Below are 26,417 nucleotides of genomic sequence, written 5' to 3' on the forward strand. Positions count from 1 at the left end.
AGGTCAGGACCCAGCTGGCTGGCTGGGAGTCAGCCTGGCTTATAGCACAGCCCCCGCCCCCCGGATCCTGCCCTCCAAGCCCTAAGCCTTAGGTGGATCCTGGGTACGGCTCCCGCATGGGACCCCTCCCTGACACGTGCAGCAGCTTCCTGGAGGTGTGAGCCTAAAAGGGTTGAGGCCCTCTCTGGGCCTGATCTTGACCCCCAAGCCCGGAAGGTGGAAGCCCACCCCAGGCTTAGCAGGAGCAGCTTGCAGTCGCTTTCCCAGGGCAGCCTCCCTGGCCAGCTCCGTCAGCCCCGCGGGCTCTCGCAGCAAGCCTGTGTCCCCCAGTCTCCCTGAACACCGGCCTGCCCAGCTGACAGCCAGGCCTGTGATACACCAACTGCTGCCACAGAGGCCCCCGAGGGACACCCTGGGCAGCACTGCCCCCTCCGTTAAAGAAGCTCAGTGAGGGCCGTCCTCCAAGAAACAAATAAGACGGTTACTCTCCCTCCTGGTCCCAACACTCTTCTTGCAAACACCCTTATGCTGCAAGGCGGGCAGTCTATTTCCACTGGAGACTCTGGACGCTCAAGCTTGGGAGGGATGTCCTCAGGTGCCTGCCAGAGGGACGAGAACCCCAGGACTCAGGCACAAAGGCCAGCTGGGAGGGAGGCCACAGGGACATCCCAGAGTTCAGGGGCCCCCATGCCCCAGCACACTTGCAACCCCTAGCCCTGACTCACACTCACCTCTCACTCAAGAGGCCCCCAAGGAGGCTGACAAGCTCCAAACCTTTTTACTAACACCCAAGAGAGCCTAATAAATGAGAAACTGATGGCTGCTCACGAGGGTTCTGTGTGTCAGGGGCAACTCCGACGCGGAGCCCGCGACCACGCTTGTGGGAATCCCACCAGCCTCAGAGTTGTCCTGCCGGGACACCGTCGGCCTGGAAGGGTTACAGGTCAGTCACCCACACGGACCCCATGGACTTCGGAACTAAGTGTGGGGAGCATTCCCAGCCCCGTCCCCATCCGCGAGGCCTCAGGGCTGCAGGGGTCGTTTAGTGGGAAGAGTAACCCGTTGGACCGGCCCCACCAGCTCAGAGAAAGCCCAGGTCACACTTGTCTTTTTTCCCATCTCTCCCCGTTGATCCAGAAGTGCCAAGTGCGGGAGAGACCTGAAAAGCCTGTGTGAGAGCCCAGGCCCTCCTCGCGCCTGCGCTGGGCTCCGGGTGCCCTTCCGGGTTCAGGCCGAGGTCGCGGGCCCCTGTTCACCTGCAGGCCCTCGAGGAGCACCAGCCCCAGCCCATGGCACAGGAGGCAGCCCCTCTTTATTCAGGATGACACCCCCTCTGCGGCGCCAACCCCGACCCCGGGGGGGGGGGGGCGCAGAGCCCTGAGGACATGCAAAGGGGAGAGCTCACTCAGCCGGACTGTCCTTCCTCCGGGGGCTCCTCGGCACACCCCCTCCCCTTCCCCGCGCCCCCCACCCTGCATGCGCAGGGGGTGCTGAAAGGCCAGCCTTGCTGTGGGCCAGGCACCGCGATGCCCTACTTCGTGCTGACGCGCCCCGTCGGGGAAGCTGCCCGGGGTCTCCGCAGCGGCCGAGCCGCTCCGCAAGGGGAGCAACAGAGGTTCCCTCCCCGGGGTCCGCACCGAGAACGGCACCAGCGGGAACCTTTCGGAGGCCGGGTCCCTCCGCGGCTCCTCGCTCGGACCGAGCGCCGGCCTCTGGCCACCAGCCAGGACCCAGGGCTCCGAAAGGTCGCGGGGGGGACGCCCCGGGCCTGAGGCGGGAAGTGCAGATTCCGCCCCCCGCTCCTCGGGGGACACGTTCTCGCCTCCCGGAGGAGCTTTTGCTTCGCCTTGACCGGGCCTTGTCCGGTCACGGAAGCTAGTCGCGGGCGGGAGGTCACACCTGCGCTCACTTCCTGCTTCGCAGCGCGCCGCCGCCGCCGCCGCCGCCGCGCACGGATCCCGGCTGACGCGGCGCAGCCACCCGCTGGTTCGCATCCTCGCGTCTCCTAGCAACGCCCAAGATGGCGGGCGCGCGTGGACTCCTGGGGAGTGTAGTTCTTCTCCTTCCCGGCTCGGTCTCGGGCCCGGCCATTAGGACCCGGGCGCCCTCGCCTACACTTCCTAGGTTGCTCCGCGCGCCTCCCATGGCCTCGCGAGAGCTCTGGGCCCGAACCCATCTGGGGCGAGGGAGTTCTCGCGGGGACTGCCGGGAGCTGTAGTTTAAAGCTGGGAGTCGCGCTGCCTGGTACCGGGGTTGAGGCGGCAGAAAGACTACAAATCCCAGGGAGCGCGGCGCGACCGCCTGGAGGGCGGGGGGTACGAAAGAGGAACGCGAAGGGCGCCGCGGTGAGTGAGGGGCTGGAGGCGGGAGCGCGGGCGGCGGGGCCCGGGGGCGGCCCGGGGGCGGCCCGGGGGCGGGCGGGGGGCGGACCGGGGGCGGGCGGGGGGCGGACCGGGGGCGGGAGCAGGGGCGCAGGGGGGCGGCCTTGGGGCGCGGACGCCGGGGCCGGGCGGTCTCGGAGGCGGCGCGGGGCGCGGAGCCGGGACAAAGGCCCGCGGGGACCCGGCCCCCCTCGGGCTACCGAACGTCCCGCAGGTGCAGTCCGCTAAGGGAGCTCGTCGGTGGCCGGACTTAGGGCCCCCCCCACGTCCCCGAAGTCGGGGAGCCCCAGGAGCCCGCGCCCTCGGGAGCGAGCCCAGGCGGCGTGCAGAGGGAGGCCCCGGATGCCCGGGAAGCCGTCGCCAGGCCGGCGCTGTCGCCGGTAGCCGGGCTCTCGGCCGGTGTGTGGCCCGAAGCAGCCGGCTTGAGTCGGACCGAGGCGTTCGAGGAGCGCGCTGGCGCCGTGAGCCTCCGAGGAGTCGTTCGAGTGTGTTGAGACCCGGTCGTTTGCATACGCTGGGATGTGGCTTTTCCAGGCTTTCAAGGAATAGCGTTTTGCAAACGCAGCCTCTCCCCCGGAAAACTGTTTTGTGACCTTAACCGCTTCGTCTGTGAAACTCGAAGCTGTCACACGTGGCCCCGTCTTTGTGTTTTTCTTGGTATGGCTGCGCTCTGCGGAGGACGCGGACTTGGGTCTTGTAACCGGGGAGGCCTGGTGGAGGCGGCCTGGGCTGGGGAATGGCCCACCCGGGTTGCTCCCATTCCCGCTCCCGGGGAAGCGCCACTGGACAGTAGTCTGTGTTCCGCCAGAATCTTCATGGCCACATTGTTTTTAGAAATTCCTGGAAGGAAGTAAAATCTGAATTATCCAGAAAGTTGGTTTTCCAGCACATGCACACCCCGACCCCTGCCCTGGCATATTCCTCCCCAAAGCAGAGCAAACAGGTGTCTTGGTGGGTGATCCCCTGAGTGGACTGGTCCACAGGCAGCACCCCAGGACCCCAAAGGCACCTCCCAACCCTTCACTTACTCTCAAACTCCAAGGTGAGCTGTGCTTTGTCATCTAGCTCATCGGAAGGACTGTAGTCACCCTAGCCCTGAGAATTCTGCATCCCCAAGGCCAAGGAAGCCGGAGTGGTTTTCCAGCATGCAGCCGCCCCCGGCCAGCTCCAGGGGGTGCACACCCCCCTCAGGTGTGTGGAGCCCACGTAATGCTGGGCACTGGGTGCCCACATGCCATTCCTGGCATCCGCCATACATGTCAGCTGACTGGAATGTTCCCTTACGTCCAGTGAGGTTGTTGGCAGCGTTTACTTTCTTTTTTTTTTTTTTTTTAATTTTAAGATTTTATTTATTTACTTGACAGATGGCAGAGAGGCAGGCAGAGAGAGAGGAGGAAGCAGGCTCCCCACTGAGCAGAGAGCCCGATGTGGGGCTCGATCCCAGGACCCCGGGATCGTGACCTGAGCCAAAGGCAGAGGCTTAACCCACTGAGCCACCCAGGCACCCCAAGATGGGATGTTTAGATCGAGCAGCAAGTTCTTACTTTTTCCTGAGAGTCAGACTCCACGCTTGCTTCCTTTGCTTGCCGAGAGAATAACCAGCAGTAAGTTCTCTGATGGGGGGAGGTCCAGTGGGCCAGTCTCGTGCCCCCATCAGTGCACGAGACCCAGAGCTGAGGACCCCTCTCCCCCGCCGTCCCCTACTCCGCCGTCCAGCCATGGCTGCCGAAGGCGGGGGTCAGAGCTGCGGTGAATATTTGTGTGGTCACTCAGGCGAGGCTCCTGGCTGGAGGGCTGGTTTACGGGGTGGTCCTGTCAGCACCATCCCTTGTTTGCTGACCACATGCAACCCCACCCACTTAACCCCAATGGGTTACTTGTTCAGAATCGCAGCGACCTGGAGGCTCTATGTCTTCACTCAGACTAATTCTTGTAAGGAAAAGTGAACTGCGAGATAATTTTTATACAATTTAAATTCTCACCAATTCTTTCATTACCACGTAGACACGTTTTTACCCAATTCTCTAACTTTTGGGCTCCAATACGATTTTTTTTTTTTTTTTAAGATTTTATTTATTTATTTGTCAGAGAGAGAGAGGGAGAGAGAGTGAGCGAGCACAGGCAGAGGGAGAAGCAGGCTCCCTGCCAAGCAAGGAGCCCGATGTGGGACTCGATCCCAGGACGCCAGGATCATGACCTGAGCCGAAGGCAGCTGCCCAACCAACTGAGCCACCCAGATGTCCCTCCAATACGATTTTTAAAAATGAATGGCATCTCTTCAGTTAGTTATTGAGGAGACGCCCGCCCAGTGAGACACATAGGCCCAGTTTTGACAGCTGCATCCCCCTGTGTGACCCGCGCACCTGTCGAGATAGAAGACGTTTCTGTCATCCGTGACAGGTCCCTCGTGTTGTGGGCTGAATGGCCGTGTCCCCCGGAGCCGTGTTTGCAACCCTGCCTCCCGGTGCTTTGGTGTTTGGAGGTGGAACCTTTGGGAGGTGGTTGTGGTTAGATGAAGTCGTGCGGGTGCGCCTTGTGGTGGGCTTAGTGCCTTTATGAGAAGAGAGAGAAATCTGCTCCCAGGCCCAGGGAGGGGCTGGGGGACACAGCAAGCAGGCCCCACCTGCACCCGGGAAGGGCCTGTGCCAGCCGCTGGGTCTCTGAAATCTCCCCGCCCCTGGGCACCTGGGCCTCAGCGCCGCGGTGTTGCTGGGCGGGTGCTCCGGGGACGCGCCCGGGCGCCCTTATCAGTCCTGTGAGGCAGTTGGTGGGGTTTCTGGGCTTTGGCTTGTGTGACTAAGGGGTCCTTGTACACATTTTCTATGGTGTGTTTTTCTTTCTCTTGGGAAAATCCCTGCGTGTGACCCTGCCCAAAGGGCCTGCTGAACAGAGTTTCCTGGGGGCCTTAATCTGCGTTTCCTAGAGCCCAGTGATGCTGAGCGCTTTTCCACCCGCTTGTCACCATTCGTACCTCTTTTCTGAAATGTCCGATCAAGTCTTTTGTCCTTTTTAAAAGGTTATCAAGTTGTAAAAGCGCTTTTTTATCTTCTGGGTAACAGCTTGTCGGATCATACTGCAAATACAATCTCCCGTTCTTTGACTTGCTTATTCATTTTATTAGTGGCTTATTTTAAATATACACTTAAAAATTTTTGGAGTAGTTCTAGATTGGCAGAAAAGTGGCAGGATGGCCAGTTTTCTCTAATATCCGCATTGAGGACAGCACAGAGCATTTGTGGAAGTTGAGAAACAGCAGCGCTATGACTCTGTTGTCTACACTGCAGGCTTAAGATTACACTCGGTTCCTTGGTGTCCCTCTCCAGGTCCCGCAGCGCGTTGAGTGTCCCAGCTCCTTTGTCCTTTCTGGGATGGGCTGGTGTCTTGGACTCTCTTGTGTTCTCATGACCGCGACAGGGTTGAGGAGGACTGCACAGGTGTTGAGTCGAATGGCCCTCATTCTGGGTTTGTCCGCTGTGTTTCGCAGTGGTTAGAGGGGGGTCGTGGGTTTGGGAGAGAACACCCCGGCGGTGAGGTGGCCCTCTCGTCCCAGGCTGTCGGGGGCTGGCTGGCGTCTGGAGGACAGCCTGGGGTACGTTGGCCTGGCCACCTGGTCCGGGTGGTGCCTGCCAGGTGTCCGGTCTCCCTCCTGTCCTCTCTGGCGGCCGCCCAGTGAGGCAGTCGCCCTGCACGGGGAGGGAATGAGCCGAGCCCCCCGCGGTGGGGTGGCGGCAGGGGGGACTTCAGGAAGGAGGCTTTCTCTGGCCCCTCTCCTCCCGTCAGCCGGGGCTCCTGGGTGTTTGTCGTGTGCTGCGGGGATGCTCCCGCGCTGGTTTTCGCCGCGCACGTCGTTGCGGCCGTCGTTCGTGCCCGGGCCGTGGGGAGCGCCTTCTCGGTCGGTGCCGGGGGTACTTGCCTCCTTGCTGGTGCTGCCGGATGCTCCAGGTTCGTCTTGCCTGCGTGCCTCAGCCCCAGAGTCAGCCAGTTCTCCAAGGAGCCCTGTTTCTTTTACCGGAGGACGGTGTGTAGAAGCCAGGATCTGGCCACTGGGGTCCCTGCCGGCGGGCCTCCCGGCGGGCGGGGGGACTGTTGTGTGTGTGTGTCTGTGACCTGTAACCCGTTACGCGCTTGCTTGCAACCTTCCTGTCCGAACCCGGCTCCCACCATCCGCCTTCCGTTTCCTCCCTCCCTCCTTCCTTCCTTCCTTTCCTTCCGTCTTTCTTTCTACCTGAGGGAGGGGGAGGGCTGGTAGGAGGCAGAGGGAGAGAGAGAATCCCAAGTAGGCTCCACACCCCACACGGGGCTTGATCCCAGGACCGTGAGGTCACGACCTGAGCCGACATCAAGAGTCAGCTGCTTAACCAGCTGCGCCACCAAGGCACCCCCTGTCCCCCACCATCCATTTTCTTATCTGTCCAGCCCAGTCCGGCCTCAGTGTGCACATAAAGCAGCTTCAGAATTGTTCACCCGCGTTCCATCCCCACAACAAACGAGTGTACTGAGTAGAGTACAGTGTTTGTGTGTGGTCCTTTTCATCTTTAGCCTCCCAGGCAAACGTCATGTTCCAGATGTGCTGGGGTCAGCTCCTTGTTTCCCGTCCCCTTCAGCATGTTGATGTCATAGACTTCTGACAGTTAAAATCAGTGGTCACAGTCTATGTTCCGTCTTGAGATCCCTGACATTCTGTTTAATTCTTTTTTGTATACATTAAACTTTATTCTCTGTGACATATGCTTTTATGGGTTTTGAAAAATGCATAGTCTTGTATCCACCATAATGGTGTAGTTTTTTTTATAATGGTGTATTTTGATGAGGCGTTTTTGATATTGATAAAGTTTAATTTATGACTTGGTTGTCTTTTTCAGTCCATGCGTTCAGTGTCCTTTCTAAACGTCTTTGCCTAAGCAAGTCTCCAAGACGGTCTCCTGTCTTTTCTTCTAGAAGATTTATAGATTATTTTTTTTGCGTTTAGCTTCATGATCCGTCTCTAATTTTCTCATCTGATCTGAGTGTGCATCTAGTTTTTATTCCCTGTGAGTAGCCGGTTGTCTGGCACCGTTTGTTGCAAAACTATTTTTCTGCACTGAATTACTTTGGCATCTTGTCAAAAATCATCTGTGTCATTTCTGGATTCTCTGATTTGTTACTTCGATCTGTTTGTACTTTAATCCATCCAACTGTCTTGTGACTTTATAAGTCTTCAGGTGAGGTCATGTAAATCTGCTGTCTTCTTTTTAAAAACTGCTTTGGTGGGGCGCTTGGGCGGCTCAGTTGTTAAGCATCTGCCTTTGGCTCAGGTCATGATTCCAGAGTTCTGGGATCGAGCCCCTCATCAGGCTCCCTGCTCAGCGGGAAGCCTGCCTCTCCCTCTCCCGCTGCCCCTGCTTGTGTTCTCTCTCTTGCTGTGTGTCTCTTTCAGATAAATTACAAATCTTTGAAAAAACAAAACAAAAAAGAGCTGCTTTGGCTCTTCTAGGTTCTAAGCATTTTTAAAAAAAATATTTTATTTATTTATTTGACACAGAGAGAGATCACACATAGGCAGAGAGGCAGGCAGAGAGAGAGGGGGAAGCAGGCTCCTCGATGAGCAGAGAGCCCAATGCGGGGCTCGATCCCAGGTCCCTGGGATGATGACCTGAGCGGAAGGCAGAGGCTTAATCCACTGAGCCACCCAGGCGCCCCTAAGCATTTTCTTGTAAATTTTAGAATCAGCTTGTGGGAAAAAGAAGAATCAGCTTGTGAATTCCTCAAAATAAAAGGCTTCTGTAATTTTGATTGGTACTATGTTAAGTATAAGATATGTAGGAACAGCTTATATCTTAATAATGTTGAATTCTCTAACCCACTGACGTGGATTAATGGATATTTCCGTTACACATAAACGGCGCATATAATATATGCCATAACGGTATGTCCTTCCCCTGTTTAGATGTCGAATTTCAGCAGTGTTTTCTAGTTGTCAGTATCTAGGTCTTACATATCTTAAAATAAATTTATCCGCAGGAACTGGCAGTTTATGTTTTGTGCGCCGTTGTGAATATTTAGGTTTCGTTTTCCAATTAGTTGTTGCTGGTACATAGAAATAACAGTTGGTTTGTATATTGACTTTATATTCTTGGAACACGGCTAAGTTCACTCATAAATTGTACTAGCTTTTTTCTGTAAATTTGTTAGGGTTCTCCATGTAAATAGTCGTTCCATCTGCACAGAGACAGCTTACTGGGTTTCTCTCCGGGCTGCGTTGGCATGTGCGGGACAACATTGAAGAGAAACGCTGAGATTAGATTAGATTAGATGCCCGTGATGTCTTCAGTCTGCGGGGGGAATGTCCTATATTTCATTGCTAGTATGATGTTAGCTACAGGATTTTATAGATGTCTTCTATCAGGTTTGGTGTATTGCCTTCTAGTTTTAGTTTGCTGAGAGGTTTTTTGTTTTTCGTTTTTGTTTTTTTTAGATTTTTTTTTTTTAATTTATTTGACAGACAGAGATCACAAGTAGGCAGAGAGAGGAGGAAGCAGGCTCCCGCCGAGCAGAGAGCCCGACGCGGGGCCCGATCCCAGGACCCTGAGACCATGACCCGAGCCGAAGGCAGAGGCTTCACCCACTGAGCCCCCCAGGCGCCCCTGTTTGTTTTGGTTTTTGCTGAGGGTTTTTAACATTAACTTTCTTCAGAGGAGTATAATCCAGTCGAGTCTCCACATCACGTTGGCCGTGTACAGGGCCCCCCGGGATGACTGACCCTCGAGCAGCCGCAGCGAGAGGAGGCATCCTCGGGGGAAGAGACAATCGAGAGATACCGATTACGTTAGGACCCAGGTGTTGGACGATCACACAAACACTTCTCCCCCCAACTTTTACTTACATTCTAGTTAGTTAGCACAGTATTGGTTTCAGGAGTAGAATTTGGCGGCTCCTCACTTACACAGAACACCCGGTGCTCGCCTCCAGCGCCCTCCTGAGTGCCCCTCCCCCGCCTAGCCCATCCCCCCCACCTCCCTTCGTCCGCCTCGGTTTGTTCCTCGCTCGGAGTCTCTTACGGTGTGTTTCCCTCTGTCTTCCTCTCTCCCATATGTTTCTGTGTTTTGTTTCTTAAATCCCACGTGAGTGAAATAATTTGGTATTTGTCTTCTCTCTGACCGACTTATTTTGCTTAGCGTAATACATACTAGCTCCACCCACGTCCTTGCAAATGGCAAAATTTCCTTGTTTCTGGTGGCCCAGTACTATCCTATTGTATACACACACCACGGCTTCTCATGGACTGTCTGCTGCTCACAGCGCTGCTAGGGCGCATGGGGCCCTTTGGATCTGCATTTGTGTGTGCTGCGAGTGAGCCGCAGTGCCGTTGCCCGGTCATAGGGCGATTCCGTTTTTAACTCTTTTTAAAAAGATTTATTTATTTATTCATGGGGGGAGGGGCAGAGGGAGAAAGAGAATCTCAAGCAGACACCGCCCTCCGCCCCCCCAGCCGCGCTCCAAGCCTGAAGCCCGACACGGGGCTCGACCCCAGGACCCTGAGACCATGACCCGAACTGAAGGCAGAGGCTTCACCCACTGAGCCGCCCGGCGCCCCGGTTTTTAACGTTTTCAGGACCCTCCACGCTGTTTTCCAGAGCGGCTGCACCAGCTTGGGCCCCGCCAGCCGTGCACAAGGCTCCCTTCTCCACAGCCTCGCCAAGGCCTGGTGTTTCTTGTGTTGTTGATTTCGGCCATTCCAGCCCGGTGTAAGGGGGTAGCTCACTGTGGTTTTGATTTGTATTTCCCTGATGATGAGTGATGTGGAGCATCTTTTCTCGTGTCTTTGGTCATCTGGATGTCTTCTTTGGAAAAATGGGTATTCGTGTCTTCTGCCCATTTCTTAACTGGATTATTTGTTTTGGGGATGTTGAGCTTGATAAGTTCCTTACAGATTTTGAACAAACAAACTCTTTATTTTATTTTATTTTATTTTTTAAAGATTATGTATTTACCTATTTGACAGGGAGAGAGCACAAATGGGAGAGCAGCAGGCAGAGGGAGAAGCACGCTCCCCGCCAAGCAGGGAACCCGACATGGGGGTCAATTCCAGGACCCTGGGATCATGACCTGCGCCCAAGGCAGATGCTTAACAGTTGAGCCACCCAGGCGCCCCTCAAACACACACTTTAAAGCAGGTTTAATAACTGTATTCAGTGAGGTAAAGGATACACTCATCTTGAACAAAAATATAGGAAATCTCTGTAAGGAAATAGGATATGTACACACACACACACACACACACATTTGTATATGTACACACACACACACACATACTTTTAATGAGCCAAATGGAAAATTTAAGAACTGAAAAATATAGCATCTGAAATGAAAACTTTACTGAATGGTCATAGTATAATGGGAGTGACAGGAAATAGTTGGTGACATCAGAGATTGCTAGAAATCATCTCGTCTGAAGGAAAAAGGGGGATTGATTAGGGTAAGTGTCTAGCACATGGATAGTTATAGGCTCCAGAAGGAGAGGAGAGACGCACAGTGGGGCAGAAGAAATATATTAAGGAACAATGACTAAAACCTTTCCAGACTTGGTGAAAGACATATAGGAAACATAGAATAAAGTCACACTTAGACACATCATTTTCAAATTATTGAAAACTTAAGATTAACTTTGAAAATCTTGAAAGCAGAGAAAAGCAACGGATCACATACAGTATAGCATTGTAAAGACTGGATCAGGGGCCAGAGAGGCAGGAGGTGAGTGGGACTGCACCTAAAATATTAGAAGAATTCTATACCCTCCAAGAGTGAATGTTAAATAGAAGTATTTTCGGAGAAAGGGAAACTGATAAAATTTGTTGCTGTCAAGCGTGCACTGCTAAAAATGCTGAAGAAGTTTTTGTAGACTGAAGGTCAGTAGCAGAGAGAAGCTCAGACCTCGTGAATGAGGGCGAGCATCGGGCACAGTAAATGTTTGGGGGAAGTGTTCTCTTTTGAGTACGTGCGTCTTAAAAAATTCAAACATTTCTCGTGTATGTAATGTGTGCAGATGTAACAGGCAGGACAGTTGTGGCCCCAAGAATGGTGAAGGGCACGCGAGCCTGTGGAGTTTCAAGGCTTCTGCGCTTAGAGGCAGCAGGGCCGCACTCTCTGTCGGCGGGGGAGAGGGTGTATGTGGCGTCTCTAGAGCAGCAGTTACAAAAGTGTGCAAAGAAGTATAACCAAAGAGCCAGAAGATACACTGAGGGGAATTCTTAAAATACTCCCCGTGGGAGACGGGGCAGCAGCTTAGAAAGGTAAATGAACACTTGCCTGGACCCCGTCATTCCAGTCCTAAGTATCTCCCAAGAGAAATGAAGACAATGTCCACACAGAGACACATAAAAAATGTCCACAGAGCTTTATTCATAGCCTGTGCAGTCCAGAAACAGCCCCGGCGGCCGTCAGCAGGTGGGAGGTGAAGGCCACGCTGTGCACTGTCACCACGGAGTTAACGTTCAGCCGTAAGAGGAATGACGCGCCGATGACTCTGAAGACGACTAGCTCGGTGGAAGGAGCCGGGCGCAGAAGTGGGCACGCTGTGTGGCTCGCGACGTCGGACTCGAGACCGCGCAAGCTGGTCTGTAGGGACGGAGGCCGGCCCGGGGATGTGTGGGTGCGTGAGGCCAGGTTGGAGGCGGGGACTGCAGAGGGGCCCGGGCTGCCCCCGCAGTGGCGGAGACATTCCGCACGGTGTGTCTGAGCTCACCGCTGGTGTGCTTTAGGTGGCCGCGGCTGGTTTGGGGCACTTTACACCCAGGAACATTGACGAACTGGCCCATGAAAGTGTTGAGTAAAATCTGGGACTCCTCAGGACCGCCTGGGGGGCTCAGTGTGTTAAGCGTCTGCCTTCAGCTCGGGTCATGACCTCAGGGTCCTGGGATCGAGCCTCAGGTTGGGCTCTGTGCTCCGTAGGGAGTCTCCCCACCTCCCTCAGCCCCTCGCCACTGCTTATGCTCATACTCTCTCCCTCTCCCTCCCTCCGCCTCAAATAAAATTTTTAAAAAAATAAATCTCGGACTTCTGATTTCCTGAATTGAAAGGGTGTTTTATGACTTAGTATGACCCTGGAGACTCTGCCTCTTACCGCAGAGTGGACTGAAGGGTCCATGACCGTTAGGGTTTCCACAAGGCAGAGAGAGATGGTCTCTGCTGAGCACACATGAAACAGACAAAAAGGAAGAGATTTGATTACAGCCTGTGGGTGAGGGTCAGTGCGTCTGTGACGTCAGCAATTGTTGTCCTAGAAAAGAGAAGGTGCATTTTGGATGCATTTTAAATGGGATGGCATGAATAAGGGGCGGGGAGGGGGCTCTTAGCAAGGCCTGATAGGTCGCTCCTGCTTCTGCAGGGTGAGGACAGAGCCACAGCCCCTGCCCCAGTATTGCTGTCACGCGTGTGTGACCTTCCCCACGCTCAGAAGCCTGGGGCCCGCAGTGCAAGGAGGCTGTCCGACACCCGTGGCGATGGGGCTCTTGCCCAGGCCCCCCAGGCAGGAACTCGCCCACCGCCTGCTCTTGCTGGCCCTGAGGCCGATGAGGGGGGCCTCTCGTTCCCTGGCCCGCCGTGTCTTCCTTGCTGACCCACTTGCCGCCGTGGAAGCTTCGCCTCCAGGAACCTGAGCAGGTGCCCTGCGCAACAGCCCTTTTTGTCGAGTAAGAAGTCTTTTTAGAAGTGGCTTTTATGTGTCCAAATATTTAGCCAGCTGTGTCACCGAGGGATTGGGATTACGGTCACTGTGTTGCAGGCCAACAGGGATTTGTCGAAAACTTCATTTACTGCAGGGTCTGTGCAGATTAGTTTTCTCTGGCCGCATTGGGAGTGTGACAGCTTCAGTCCCAGACCACACGGGCTGCGGGGTTGGAGTTTGCTGGTGTCGCGAGACGCGCCTGTAGTGCGTGGGCTGTTCTGTCGCTCCCTCTGTCCTGGCTCCGGAGCCGTCCTCCGTCGCGGCTCTAGACGGCGCTTCCGTCACCCAAGATGACATTGCGCCTGAGTTTCCAGGACAAGGGCAGGACAAGCCCTAGAAAGTGACGAGGCCGGGGCTCCCTGATGGGCCTGTGTTGGCCCCGGGGCTGTCTCATGGCCAAGGCGCTCTGCCTCTTGGTGAGATGCTTGAATGGGCGTTTCCCTAGGACAGAGCCGGACGGCAGGCGGACAAGTCTTCTCCGAGCTCACGAGTAGAACGCCCTTCCGCTTCGTCCTTTCAGGAGGCAGTGAATGGCTGAGAGCTTTGGACCAAGGAATGAGTCCATCCAGATCCACAGGGGTTGAGGACAGCCCCTGCAGTCCCTCAGCTCTGGGGCCTCCTTTCAGTAAGTCGGGCGAGCCCACCAACAACGGGCCTCACGGTCTACCTTGATTCGCAGGCCTGGGACCAGGGCTCTGCGGCTTCTCAGCGATCCCGCCCCGCCTCTGGATGTCTGCAGCTCCCATCTCGGAGGGCCAGGTAAGGGTCCTGCACCTCGGTCCCCGCCTGGTGCCCCGGGAGGAGGCACCCGCATCTGCACGGTGCCCCCGTCGGCACGGTGCCCCCGTCTGTTGCAGACCCGGTGTTCTGGAACATGGCACTCCAGCGTGCCGTTCTCCTGGCGGGCCTCCTGGTGGAAGTTGCCAGCAAATCCTCGGAAAGTGCGGTAGGTGTCCCATCACCCAGGGGCGTGGGTGCCGGGAAGTGACATCGGAGTCCTTTCTGGAGGCAGTGTGCCCTGCACCCAGAGGGGCCTCACCCTTCAACCTTTGGGGGTCACTGTTGCCCTGGCCCTGGGGACAACTGACTGTGGCCACTCTCGGGGTCAGGGAAGCCCGTGCCTCCTGGAGAGCAGCAAACACATGTTCCCCACCTGCCACCCCCTCTGCTCTGCCCCCAGAACCTGCTTGTTCTCTTTGCCGAGTGGGTCCTGTTGCCGGAGCTGGAAAAGGGCCTCTGGCACTGAATGCAGCCTGCAAGCTGCCTGCCCGGCTCGGGGTGGGGGGAGACTGCGTGCTCTGGGCAAGCGACGGCATCAGGCAAGGCCTGCCCCAGGCCTCTTGCGGCCAGGTGTCCTTGCTCTCCCGGGCCGGTGACCGCTGCGCCTGGCCGTGTCCGCGTACACCCAGCCACCCTTCATCCAGGCCTTCCAGAGGATGGGGACTTCCAGCCACTCTGCCTCTGCCAGGGGCGGGCGCAGTGGGATAGCTGGAGCGTCCCTCGTGGGCTTGACCTCAGCCATGAACTGGCCTCGGACCCCTCCGGTGGTGGTGTGGACACTCCACGCCATTCCTTAGACACCCCTCACTGCTCCCTGTGTCCGTCATAAGAAACAAAAGTTCAGCTGTGACAGATACACACTGAGCCAAGCTTCCGCTGGGAACCCCTCAGGTCTGGTCCTGTAAGTGCCAGAGCTCGGCGCGCCTGTTCCCCACTTGGAGACTCCTTGGTACATGCAGCAGGTGTGAGTTCCTGCCCCACAGGCTGCCCTGGTCTGAGCACTTCCTCTTTGGGGACCCCCTGGAAACCCCTGCTGGAGGGCAGCTACAGGGGGCTGAGAAGAGCACGACCAGGACCTGTGGGGTGACTCCTCTCTGGGCAGCAAAGGGCAGACTTGCCTTATCAGGGAGGCCATGGGTGCATGGGTTTATCTTCATATTTTATTACAGTCTGGAAAAACATATGTTTCCTTTTCCTGGGAAGGAGCCCACATGTGGAGCTGGAGTGTGGGGTTTAGCACCTCTAATTGCTTAATTTTCAAAGCTGCCATTCGGCAAGTGGTGGGTAACATGCAGGCACACCTTGTTCTGTCGCATTTTGCAGACAGTACGCTCGTTACAGATGGAGGGTCTGGGGCCGGGTGCTCTTGCGCACCCCGGGGGTGCCCTGTTTCTGCCGCATGTGCTCACAGCAGGTGTCACAGCAGGTGCTCAGAGCAGGTGTCACACAGGTGTCACAGCAGGTGTCAGCAGGTGCTGAGAGCAGGTGTCACAGCAGGTGCTCACAGCATGCCTCTGTGCCACGTGTGGGGAACCCTTGCAGCGGTTCAGGCTGCTTCATGACCGTCCTGTTTGTTACGGTGACCTGTGATCAGTGATTATGACCTGCTGAAATCTTGGTGATGGTCAGCATTTTGTAGCGGTAAAGTATTTTACGTTAAGCCGTGTACCTTGTGTTCTAGACACAATGCAGTTGCACACTTCAGAGACTACAGTATAGTATAAATGTAACTTACATACACTAGAAAACAAAAAATTCACTTGATTCACTTTACTGTGTTCTGGAACCAAATCCACAGTATCACAGAGGTTTGCCTATAAATAATGTTTTGGGTTGAAATGCCCCACCCTCTACCCACTTGTGGTCCGTGGGGCTGAGTGGCGGTAGCTGTGCCCCAGACCCCAGAGACCCGCCTGCAGAAAGGGCCACAGCCCCCAGCACGTCCTAGGCGAGGCCTGAGTGGTCAGCCAGGCGGGCAGTGGAGGACAGTGACTGCATAGACCAGAGCGCACCCACTGCCCAGGCAGTATCCCTAGGACCGCTCCCTGCCCCACCAGGCTGCCCCAGCCCGGGCCTCTGGTCGGCCTCTCTGAGTGGGCCCCCAAGGGATCCCCTTCCTGACTTCTGGGAATCTGATGCTTAGGAACATGTTTGTCTATTCCGTCGTCAGACACTCACTGGGGACCTGAAGTTCTGTCCCAGGAAGTGTCCATGTGGGGTGGCTACGTGTGCTCCCCTCGCTCTGGCTAACAAGCGGTGGTCACCCGATTCGGAATTTAGAAGGGGCCAGGGCTGTGGGCACTGGGCCTGGCTCATGCGGTAACCTCTGTGGGTACCGTTTTCAGCCTGGCCTACTTGTATGCCCCGAGCCCCCAGCCGTGGGGTCTGGGAGCTCACCGCCCTCTCCCCTCTAGGGCCAGCAGCCTGAGTGTTGTGTGGACGTGCTGGACGTCAACACCACCTGCGGGGGCACAAGCCTGTGTGGCCCAGGTAAGCGGCTTTGCACCGGCCGACCTTGACTGGCCTTGGTGACGAGGCCAGTGCTCACGTGGACGCTGTGGAGGTCCCCTTGGCTGGTGTGAGCAGGAGGGCACACAGTCCCCTCAGGAAGGACACTGGAGGTGCCCGGGATGCAGGCGAGGGGCCAGGAGCGTGGGCAGAAGCAGCAGGAAAGTGACAGGACCCCAGCCGAGGCTCCTTCCCGGCTGGCTCTTGGTCTCTGGTGGGGAGTGTGTTTCCTCCTGTGGCTCGGGCGGCCTCCATGTGGGGCCTCTGTCTCCTGCTTCTCAGGGACAGAAAGGGAGGTCAGGGCCCTTCTTGCTCCTGCTTCTTTTAAGGGTCTTCAGCTGGAAATACTTTTTGTGTGCAAGAGACGTAGTGTGGTTTCCCTCAGTCCCCCATTTGGAACTTTATTCTCAGAACATTTCACATATTAAAAGCCAAGCTGGGGCGCCTGGGCGGCTCCGTCGTTAAGCCTCTGCCTTCGGCTCAGTTCACGATCCCGGGGTCCTGGGATCGAGCCCCGCATCGGGCTCCCTGCTCAGCGGGAAGCCTGCTTCCTTCTCTCCCACTCCCCCTGCTTGTGTTCCTTCTCTAGCTGTGTCTCTCAGTGTCAAATAAATAAAATCTTAAAAAACCCAGAAAAGCCAAACCGCAGAGAGAGTCGGACGGGAAGTTGGGAGATGAGAGGCCGGCAAAGGGGGAGAAAAGGTGGCGATGGGACCGGAGGAAAAGCACAGGTGTGAGCTCACTGCCCCGCGCCTCGCCAGAGGGGCCTCTCGTCCCGGCGGCGGTCGGTCCCCTGCGGCGGGCGCGCCGGTGCCAGGACCCCGCGGGCAGGTGGGCCTCCCTGGGTGAGGCCGCCGTGTGGTGCGAGCAGTCGGGTGTTGAGTAAGGGGCATTTCTAGGGAAACAAAAGAAAAATGTTAATGGTTGGAGCCAATTTGAAGTCTAGTTTTCCTGGAGGGCAGTCGGCGAAGTGCGTGCTAGACATTGAAGTCGAGGCCGAGTCAGGGAGTGAGGACGCAGAGGCAGGGTCTGGCGAGCTCCGGGCTCGCACCATGAGTGTCGCTGCTGAGGCCGTGGGGCTGCTCGTGGACTTTCTCGGGGGTCCGCACGGGGGACGTGGAGGTGATTTCTCCGGAGTGCACGTCCTCACATCCAGCCGCGGCCTGCAGGCGTTGGGAAAGGGGCACTTCGAGTTCTTACTGATTCCAAGTCAGGAGGGCAGGAGGAAAGCAGAAATGTTCGTTTGGCGAGTCGTAGCCGAGTGTTGGGAGAGACTGGGAGGTTTCAGGAGCCCCTGCAGCTTACGGGTAGAGAACAGATCCTCAGACACGATGAACACGATGGAGTCTGACGCCCACACAGGTGCCTCGCAGACACAGTCACCCCCACTGCTACCAAAGAAAGTCACAACGAGACATGGGTTTGCTCTTAGAATAAGTCTGGCCTCACACACGTGGCCATGTGCGTGCAGCGAGGACAGTGACTGACCACTTAGACTCTCTGAGTCCGCCTTGCTGGACCTTTCCACAAGGGACCCTAGATTGGACTCCCGAGGCCGGGAAGCCAACCCAAGGACTGGCCATCAGACCTCACCTGCAATACCTCTAGATTCTGGCGAATTCCTCTCTTCTCAAGGTCCCGATATCCTCAGTTTCCCGGACTTGCCTGGAAGTGACCTGGTTCACCTGCGAGGCTGGAAAGCCAGGAAGCCCGGAAGCGGGTAGTTTTTCAAAGGGGCTTCTTGGCTTCATAACGAGCTCCTTAGTCTTTCTGGTCGCTGGTGCTGGCTCTCTAGCTGTCCCTTGTCCCTGCACACAACAGCCCAGCCCGGGGCCTCCAGGAGGTGGGCAGCCGTGGGCAGCTTTGCCCAATTACCACCCCCGCACCCCGCTGTTCCCAGGTCTCTGGGCCCACAGCATCACAGGCCCTGCTGTGGTCAGTCTTCGGCCCTGCCATCCACTTGGTGTCCCTGCAGAAAGGCCTTCATCTCACAGTGACACATTGTGTGTGGATTAAACATAGTAAAATTCACCATGAAGGGCGTGTGGCCTGTGGGTTGCCTCCGGATGCTGCCCCGGGCGCAGCTCTAGGGTCCCGGTCCGGCTCAGTGCCCGCACTCAGCGTTGATGGAGCACGTGTCTGCCCAGCCGCTGGGCTCAACGTGGGAGATACGAAGGAAAAATCAAGGCATGAGACACAATTCCTGCCCTTAAGGGGTGCCCTGACTGGTCAGCAAAACGGATGGTCTGTAAACCGCTGGCCCGCGGGAGCCGGGCTGCTCCCAGCGCCGGGCGAGGCTGAGCTGCTTGCGGTGGCGTCTGTCTGGGACCTCCCCGGGGATGGGAGCAACAGAGGGGCAAGTCACACCTGGACTGGAGACAGTGCCACCGAGGGGGGGCCTGGTCCCCTACGGCACCTGCGGAGGCAGGGGGTGGGCCCGGTGGCCGGGCTGCCGCAGTCCTCTCCAGAGCACAAGGCCGCGCACGGAACCTGCCTGTCTTGGGTTCCCGGGCCGTCCGGGGTATTTCACGAGACGTGCAGGAAAGGAGCCCACAGGAGCCCCGGGGATGAGAGCTCACTGCGGCTCCTGTCAAGTGTGTCTTTTTCTGAAATGGAACGTGCCGTTCCACCCCGACGTCCAGAACGAGCTGGTGAGCATTCTTGAATGAATTCTGAGTTTCACAATCTCAGAATATGGACAAACCCCCAAAGGCAGGGATGACGCACTGTCTCCTGCACAGGCTGCTACAGGCACCGGAACGAGGACGGCAGTGTCCACTGCGTCCGCTGCGGGAATGGTACCTACCGCTCCGAGTGCGGTGGCCGCCCCGTGGCTCCCCCTGCCGGGCCCACCTGGCCTACTTCCCACCGCGGGGCTGCGTCTCCAAGTTCTGGAGGAACAGGTGGGACTCGCCCTTCTTGTCCCCACAGCCACAGGTGGCCCACTTTCCCTGGGCCACCATCCGTTGAGGGGACCCCCCCAACCCGGTCCCCTCTCTCCCCAAGTCCTCTTGTCTGTGCAGGACAGCTGTGGGGTGAGGGCTGCTCTGTCCCCGCGGCCTCCTCCCTTTCTGGTTTCCGGCCTGTGATTCCCCTTTGTGCAGTATCTCTGGCTCCCTGGGCATCTTCAGCAGTGTCCCTGTGCATGGTCCTGCATGGACCTGCCCCGGGAGCCAACTGCACTGATAGCTCTGCTTCCCCACAGTCGCTGGCTGGGGCGCCCAGTTCCCAGTGAACCGGAGCACAGGGACGCCCGGGCAGCCAAATCTCGGTAAGTCTCTGGCTCACCAGGTGAGGGCACGGCCTCTGCCCGGGTCCTGGTGGAGGAGGGGGTCACTGTCTGCTATTCCCGGTGCATGTGACCACTTACGCTGGCCTCAGCAGGGCCACCACCACGGCCAAGGTCATACCGCAGCCCAGGCGGGAGAACTGTGGACAGGGACCCAGCCTGACCACAGAGCCGGGCTGGTGGAGTCGGCAGCCCCCGGGGCTGGGGTCACTGGGCACAGGCAGGAGGCCCTCACGCATGCCCCTGAGCAAGTCTAGTGAGTGGAAACCCTGACAGCTGCACACCTCACCCTTTGCCCCAGGCCTGGCCCACCACAGCCTGGGCCTCGTGGGGAAGACGCAGTGCCCACCTCCTGCTCGCTCTGTCCTCAGCTCGCATCCCGTCCTGTCTGATGCGTGGCCCACCAGCCGTGGAGGCTTGGCCGTGCCGCAGGGGCCACAGCAGTCAGGGAGCGGGACCTGCCCCAAGAGTGGTTACCTCCTCTTCTCAGGTGACCAGGTCGTAATGGGGGCTGTGTGTCCCCCAGTCACTGTGCCTTCAGCAGAGGGCGTGCATGTTGGACCTGGACTGAGGGCTCGGGCTCTCTGCACAGGTTTCGGGACCAGACGCAAGTGGCCTTGCACTGACCTGGACCACCGAGGCCACCTCCAGGGCAGCCGAGTTTTAAGGTGGGGTCGGCGCAGATGGCCCCGACCTCCTGTAACACCATGCTGGGTCTGGTAGTAGGGGTACCAGTGAGGAAGGCTGGCAAGTCTCGTTCCAGAGCCCATTTCCAGTGCAGCAAATTCGGGGCAGGACACGCCACATTCACCAGGATTCATGCCCTCTAGATTTCAACACAGCAGTGGCCACAGCCCATGCCTGTGTCTCAGGGTCGGAAAGCTGCCCCTCCACAGGTATCTGAGAGCACTTGCCCCGCAGTTACCATCCAGAGCCCCCAGCCGTGGGCCCGCCAGCCCATCCTGACCCCGGGTTGTGAAGAAGGGCAGGCATCATGGCACCAGGAAGGCCATCTAGGGACAAGGAGCAAACTCCCAGAGGCGAGAGTGTAGTGGGAACCCCTGCCTGTGAGTGAAAGGCTTTGACCTGGCGTGCCGGGGATGTGGGACCCCATAGTCTGTGCCGAAGGAGATGGGGACCCCAGGGCCTGGCACCCTAACCCCTCAGCACCCTACCTCCCTGTGACAAGCCTGAGGCCTAGGGAGCCTGAGCCCCTCAGACCCCACAGCCAGGCGTCTGGGCCTGCAAGGGACGCGAGCCCCTGGGTGCGGAACCTGCGAGGGCACAGGCGTGTTCCGGGAACGGGGGTCTGGGGAGGCCCTCTGAGGCCCGCCCAGGCTGGCGCAGGCAGCCACTGACTTTGCTCGCAGGGAGCCCTCAGGTGGCGGCCTCCCTCTTCCTGGGGACACTGTTCATCAGCTCCGGCCTCATCCTGTCTGTGGCTGGCTTCTTCTACCTGAAGCGCACCAGTAAACTCCCCAAGGTGTTCTACGGAAGAAGCAAAGGTACGCGGGAGGGTGCCGGAAGGGTGCTGGGCAGTGCACACCCCCTGTGGGGCCCCGGGGCCTGCCTAGGGGGCACAGAGAAGCGGGGACTGGGGCTGGGGTGCCGGATGCCGCTGTCCAGCCGGAGAGACTCCTCACGAAACAGGAAGGGGACCGGCTTGTCCCGTGGTCCTTGTGTCTGAGTGAGAGGGGTGGCCTGGCTTAGGGAGGCTCCCGTGTGGACTCCGTGGGCTCTCAGGGTGAAGGTGTTGGCGTGACTCCGGCGTGATTCCACTGGGGGCCGTCACGGCGGGGCTGCTGAGTGGGGGTGATGGGGAGATGACATCTTGGGGCCACCTGCCCACTGCTTCCCCAGCCAGCTGTGTCCTCTCCCCATCCCGCCGCCCCTGGGGGTGGGGGACCCTGGGGTCCCTGCCACCCTAGCTGGCTCTGGGCCTGGATGCCGGACCTGCCTCCCTTTGGAAGAGGTGGGCGTCACTCCTGCTGTGCCCTCGGGGTGCCAGGCCGGTGGTCCGGCCACCAGCGCGGACTCTTCCGTAGACAGTGCTAGTGGGTGAGAAGCCAGAGCCTCCTCGTCTGGCCTCTGGGAGACCCCATCCGCCCACCCGGAGCCAGCGCTGGGTGCCCCCAGGGCCTTGGAGCGCCCAGGGCCTGACCCGGGCCGGTCGGGACGGGTCCTCCCGGGTCAGCCCAGGGAGGCTGCTGCGCGGGAGTGGCCATGGGGGTCCCGGTGTGCCAGCGTGGTGGCTGGGGTAGACCCGCTTGGGGCCTCTGCTCCTGAACACCCCCAGAGCTGGGCTGGGTCAGCCTAGGCGGCCGCCAAGAGCACAGGGACGCAGAGCAGCCTCCCCGGTGGAGAGAGGAGGGCCCTGTGGGGGTCTGTGAGGCATGGGCCCAGCCCTGGGCCTCCCCTGGGGCTGAAGACGTCCTCGTGCCTGTGTTCCTGGTGGTGCCGGAGACCGATGGCAGTGTGCCTTCCGAGGGCTGGCTTGTCGCTCTGCCAAGAGGCCTGGAAGGGCGGCTCTCCCCGGGGTGCTTGGGGGCCCCCACCCGAAGAGCAGGTGGGCAGTGTGGCCAGACAGACAGCCAGGCCCTGGGCCCTGCTGGGCGGTCGTGTGGAGGAGGGGCTGGGCCGAGCCTGGAGTGGGGGAAGGAGCATCTGCAGGCCCCGTGGGCCCCCCCAGGCGCGGGACCCCTGCCCCAGGTGACCCCCGTGTTTGCCCACAGCCCCTGCCCTGCAGCCTGGCGAAGCTGTAAGTAACCTGGAAGGACGGGCCGAGCACCCTGTGCCGTGGGCCCCTGGGCTGGGGGCCGCCCGCTCTTCTCACTGTGCCTTTTCTCCTTTTGAAGGCTGCCATGATCCCCCCGCCGCACCCCTCAGGTATGTCAGCCCTCATCTCAGGGGGAAGATTTCAAAATTCTCCTGCTCTTGGGGTCAGCCACTCTCCAGGGACGCTGCAGGGCTGGGTTCTACGGGCGCCTGGCCCTGCAGCTCTCAGGACACGGGATAGGTCCCCCACGCAACCACAGCTGTCCTGCCTTTCCCTTATATTCCTTTTGATTCCTGACATTTTATTCCTGACATGTTGAGTCTGTTGGGAGAGAACGAGAACCCCCAGCACAGAGTCTGAGGCCACCCCGCAGCCTGCGCGCGGCCCTCCCCAGGTCCCAGCTCTGCCTGGGTGGCGGGTGTGGGGAGCAGGCTGGCCCCGGCGTAGGGCCTTCCCGAAGTCCCTCCAGAGCGGCTGGTACCTCAGATGACTGGGTCAGACGTGCCCCACCTCAGAGGATTCCGGGAGTAGGCGCACCTGTCAGCCCTGTTCCGGACGGCCCCGTGAGCACAGAGAGGTTAGGGGACTGGCCCGTGGTCGCCCGCTACAGGCCGTGGAGCAGGGGTCTCCTGGCCTCCACGTGTGTGTTGTTGCTGCTGTGCGCAAGTCTGGAGTGGGGACGGGGGAGGATGTCCCTCTTCTTTGGGGACAAGGCTAGATCTGCTCTGTTCTAGAGAATACTTGTCTCTGATTTCTCTAACCCAGTACCATCTAGAAGCATCTCGAATTTCCCTGTGTCAGTCCCCCAGGGCCCCTGTAACACAGGCTGGGGCTTGAAAGGACAGAAATGTCCTCTCTCACAGTCCAGGAGGCCGGAAGGCAGAAGCCAGGGTGGGGGCTGGGGGGGCACCCCCCCCCCGAGTCTCTAGGGCAGGGAGCTTCCCGCCTCTTCCGGCCCCCAGTGGCTCCAGGCGTCCCTGGGCTGGTGACCACGCCACTCGACCTGTCGTCACGGGGCTTCTCCCGGGTCTCCTCTCTCTGCGCCCTCTTGGGAGGACGCTGGTCGCTGGATTTAGGGCCCCCCCAGATAATCCAGGAGGATCTCATCTCAAGATCCTTAATCACATCAGCAAATCCCCTTTTTCCAAGTAAGGTCGCACCTGCAGCTTCTGGGGTTCAGACATGGGTTCATTTGGGGGCCACCCTGCGTGCACCACGGGACCTGTTGCCTCTGTGTCTTGTGAGAGGCCGAGGTGCTTGGGGCGCGGGGCACTGGTGTCTGCGATGAGTGAGGCCTTCATCAGACGCTCTCCACAGCAGGAGCAACACCGCTCACGGGCTGGGGCTCAGTGGGACCTCCTCCCCTCGACTGCTCCGCACCCCACTCCTAGGAGCTCTAGGGAGGGCCAGTACCCAGGGCCATCCTTCCCGTCCCGGCCCCACTCTGACCCTGCCTGTCTCTGACCCTGTTTCAGTGCGGAAGCCGCGTTATGTCAGGCGCGAGCGGCCCTTGGACGGGGACACAGGCTCCACGGCCATCTCCTCGGTGGAGGCCCGGGTCAGCAATGTCTGACCCGGGGACCCACCCACAGCTCCGCACACCGCCTTGGAGAGAAGCCAGCACATGAAGGGCAGGTGCTGCCTGGCGAGGCCTCGGGACAGGTCTGGACACGGCCCCTGACTCAGCGTGGCCACCTCCCGGCAGCAGATGCGGCCACAAGCGCTTCCGCCCACCCCACGGCTGCTCGGTGTAATGGCCTGGGAGCCGAGTCCTTGAGCCAGGCTGGAGACTGCGGCGGGGGGCGGGGGTCTGGGTCCCTCGGGAGAGACCGCACCTGGCGGCCAAGAGCCTACAAGTCCTGCTGGGCTGCTCCGTGCCTGGCAAAGCTGGGGGCTCAGCCCCTCTGCCTTTCCAAGCCCACCATGGGCAGACACCCCCGCACCACCAGGCCGGTTGGCCTCCTGGCATCCCCTCTGGGATGGTGTCCAGGCATGGGGCGGCGTGGTTGGAGCACTGGCCCCTCCAAGGCTGAGGCGCCCACCGGGCTGTCCTATAGCCAAGGCCCCACCCCCCGACCCCCGAGCCCAAGACCACCACACGCTTCTGGGAGCTGCAGAGGTGAGGTTCCTGGTTTCTTATTGACTCGTGTCAGTTTTGAGCAGAAAAGGCAGAGAGACTGCTTTCCTCCTCTGTCTCCTGCCCATGATCCGCTCTCCATGCTGGGCCCAGGGACGGGCTCTGGCCTGAACTGCTGGAGATGAAGGCCATGTCCACCCAGGGTGACATTCGCCTGTGACTTCTGCCTGGGTAGCCTGGTCTCAAAGGACCTGTGGAGGGCCATGCTGGCCAGTGGTCCTGCCCCAACTGCCCCAGGCCTGGAGACGTATTTCTGGCCCTGGCTGGTTACACACAGACAGGGGTCCCCAAGAGAAAGGAGCGTTTGTGGCCATCTCGCACACACTGGGCTCGGCACTGATCTTCCCACATTCTCATTCGGGCCTGATCTCTGTCCTTTGACGCCTGCGCCGCATCCCCGGGGGCCCAAGGCAGGGCCTGCGCGCTCAGCCCCCGTGTCCCTTCCGCACCGTGATGCCTGTCGCAAGCGTTTACTTGAACCTACCACTGGTCCAGCGGCTGAGAGGGGCGCACCAGCTTCAGATCAGTGTCAATAAACTATTCAGGGCTTTCTTCCCCCATTCCCCTGCTCCTCAGCATGAAGCCCCGCCTGCCCTACTGTGGGGGGGCCTGTCAGCCAGGCCGACATGGACTTCGCTTCCCCAGGAGCAGAGACGTGCTGTCCTGGGGACCGCCTCTCGTTCCTCTGTCCCCTCAGTCTGAGGAGAAGGGGACCCAGAAGGAGGTGGGGAGGCCGGCTGATGGTCCCCATCAGCTTCAGGGACCAGGGGGAAGGGAGAGGACACTCCACCGCCGATCTGTGCCCGTCTTGGGGGCTGGGCTTGGGAGCCAGGGGAGAATGGGCAGGACCCTCCAGATTCCCTCGTGTTCTGTAGCCCCTTGAGGTCAGGCTAGCCTGTCCTCGTGGGGTAGGAAACAGACATGGGAAGAGATTCCCTTGTCCCTGTTCCCACCTTTGCACCAAGCATGGCTGCTAATCTGGGGGACAAAACAGGAAATGCAGAGCCATGTCTGACCGGGAAAGTAGGTCCAGCCCGTCAGGCCCTGGAGGCCCAGGCCAGGCACAGATGGGGGTCTCCTGCCACCCTGAGGTACAGCCTGGAAACCCGGGGTTATTCCAACATCTCCCTGTCCCTTCCCCAGAGACACCCCCCCCAGCCCCCAGCCGCAGCTTTGCCCCACCCTTGGCAGCAAAGACAACTCTGAATTTGACCCTACAGCCCCCTTCAGCTCCACACCCGAGACGTGCTCCCCCTGACCTTCAAGGCCTGGGGGCCTGGTCTTTGGGGCCCTTGGTCCGCCAGCATCCCCCCTGCCACTAGGCATCCCCTGGGCCTGGGTGCCACTGTCCTTTAGGCCCCCAAATAGTGGGGAGTAGGGTCACTGGGCTTCCCAGCCCCATCACCCCGGTGGGTCCTGCACGTTCTCCTCTGGCTCCCAAGCCCAGCCTCCCAGATGGGCACAGATGGGCTAGAAAGCATGTGAGTGGGTGCAGTGGGGTGCAGGGCGCCTGAGCCGGGAGCAGGCAGCTGGTAGGGTCGGGCACCTCCACTAGGGCTCCTGCCCTTACCTGGACTCCAGCGGTCACGTAGGAGGCCGATATGAGGCCTATTTCAGGGGCCATTGGCTTTGGCTGAAACAGGCAGGGGGGGCATCTGTCCCCTTCTGAGCCCCCGCCAGGTCAGCTGCCATGGGGCTCCCGCACAGCCGAGGAGAGGCGCGTGGTATGGGGGCGGGCAGTTGGCGCAGGCCTGAGCCCACGGCCTGCGGGCCGTTCGTTCACTCACTCGGCGCGAGGAGGAGCCCCGGGAGCTGGCGCGGTCAGGTGTTAGCAAGAGGCAGGC

The 26,417-nt window shown here is 59.0% G+C and overlaps 1 protein-coding gene across 3 annotated transcripts; it reads left to right on the forward strand.

Moving 5' to 3' along the window:
- Positions 1–2,296: 2,296 nt before the first annotated feature.
- Positions 2,297–25,147, forward strand: LOC308340944 (uncharacterized protein C1orf159). 3 transcript variants are annotated; one of them, XM_080800470.1, is made up of 10 exons: positions 2,297–2,345; positions 13,763–13,842; positions 13,941–14,029; positions 16,278–16,353; positions 19,113–19,274; positions 19,577–19,642; positions 21,031–21,165; positions 22,393–22,418; positions 22,516–22,546; positions 23,912–25,147. In XM_080800470.1, exons 3-10 carry the CDS (start codon positions 13,958–13,960, stop codon positions 24,007–24,009), a joined length of 666 nt encoding a protein of 221 aa, XP_080656596.1. In that variant the 5' UTR covers positions 2,297–2,345; positions 13,763–13,842; positions 13,941–13,957; the 3' UTR covers positions 24,010–25,147. The 3 variants fall into 3 exon arrangements, with proteins under 3 accessions (XP_080656596.1, XP_080656597.1, XP_080656595.1); XM_080800471.1 differs by lacking the exon at positions 19,113–19,274 and having other exon boundaries at positions 2,310–2,345; XM_080800469.1 differs by lacking the exons at positions 22,393–22,418; positions 22,516–22,546; positions 23,912–25,147 and having other exon boundaries at positions 2,311–2,345; positions 21,031–21,473.
- The last annotated feature ends 1,270 nt before the right edge of the window (positions 25,148–26,417 follow it).

This window comes from Martes martes (genome assembly GCF_963455335.1).
Source record: "Martes martes genome assembly, chromosome: 4".
Lineage (NCBI taxonomy): Eukaryota > Metazoa > Chordata > Mammalia > Carnivora > Mustelidae > Martes > Martes martes.

Coding starts and splice junctions, on each gene's coding strand:
- LOC308340944 (XM_080800469.1), top strand. CDS start 13,958: ATGGCACTCCAGCGTGCCGTTCTCCTGGCGGGCCTCCTGGTGGAAGTT. Junction 14,030..16,277: donor GCAAATCCTCGGAAAGTGCG/GTAGGTGTCCCA, acceptor TCTCCCCTCTAG/GGCCAGCAGCCTGAGTGTTG. Junction 16,354..19,112: donor CACAAGCCTGTGTGGCCCAG/GTAAGCGGCTTT, acceptor TCTCCTGCACAG/GCTGCTACAGGCACCGGAAC.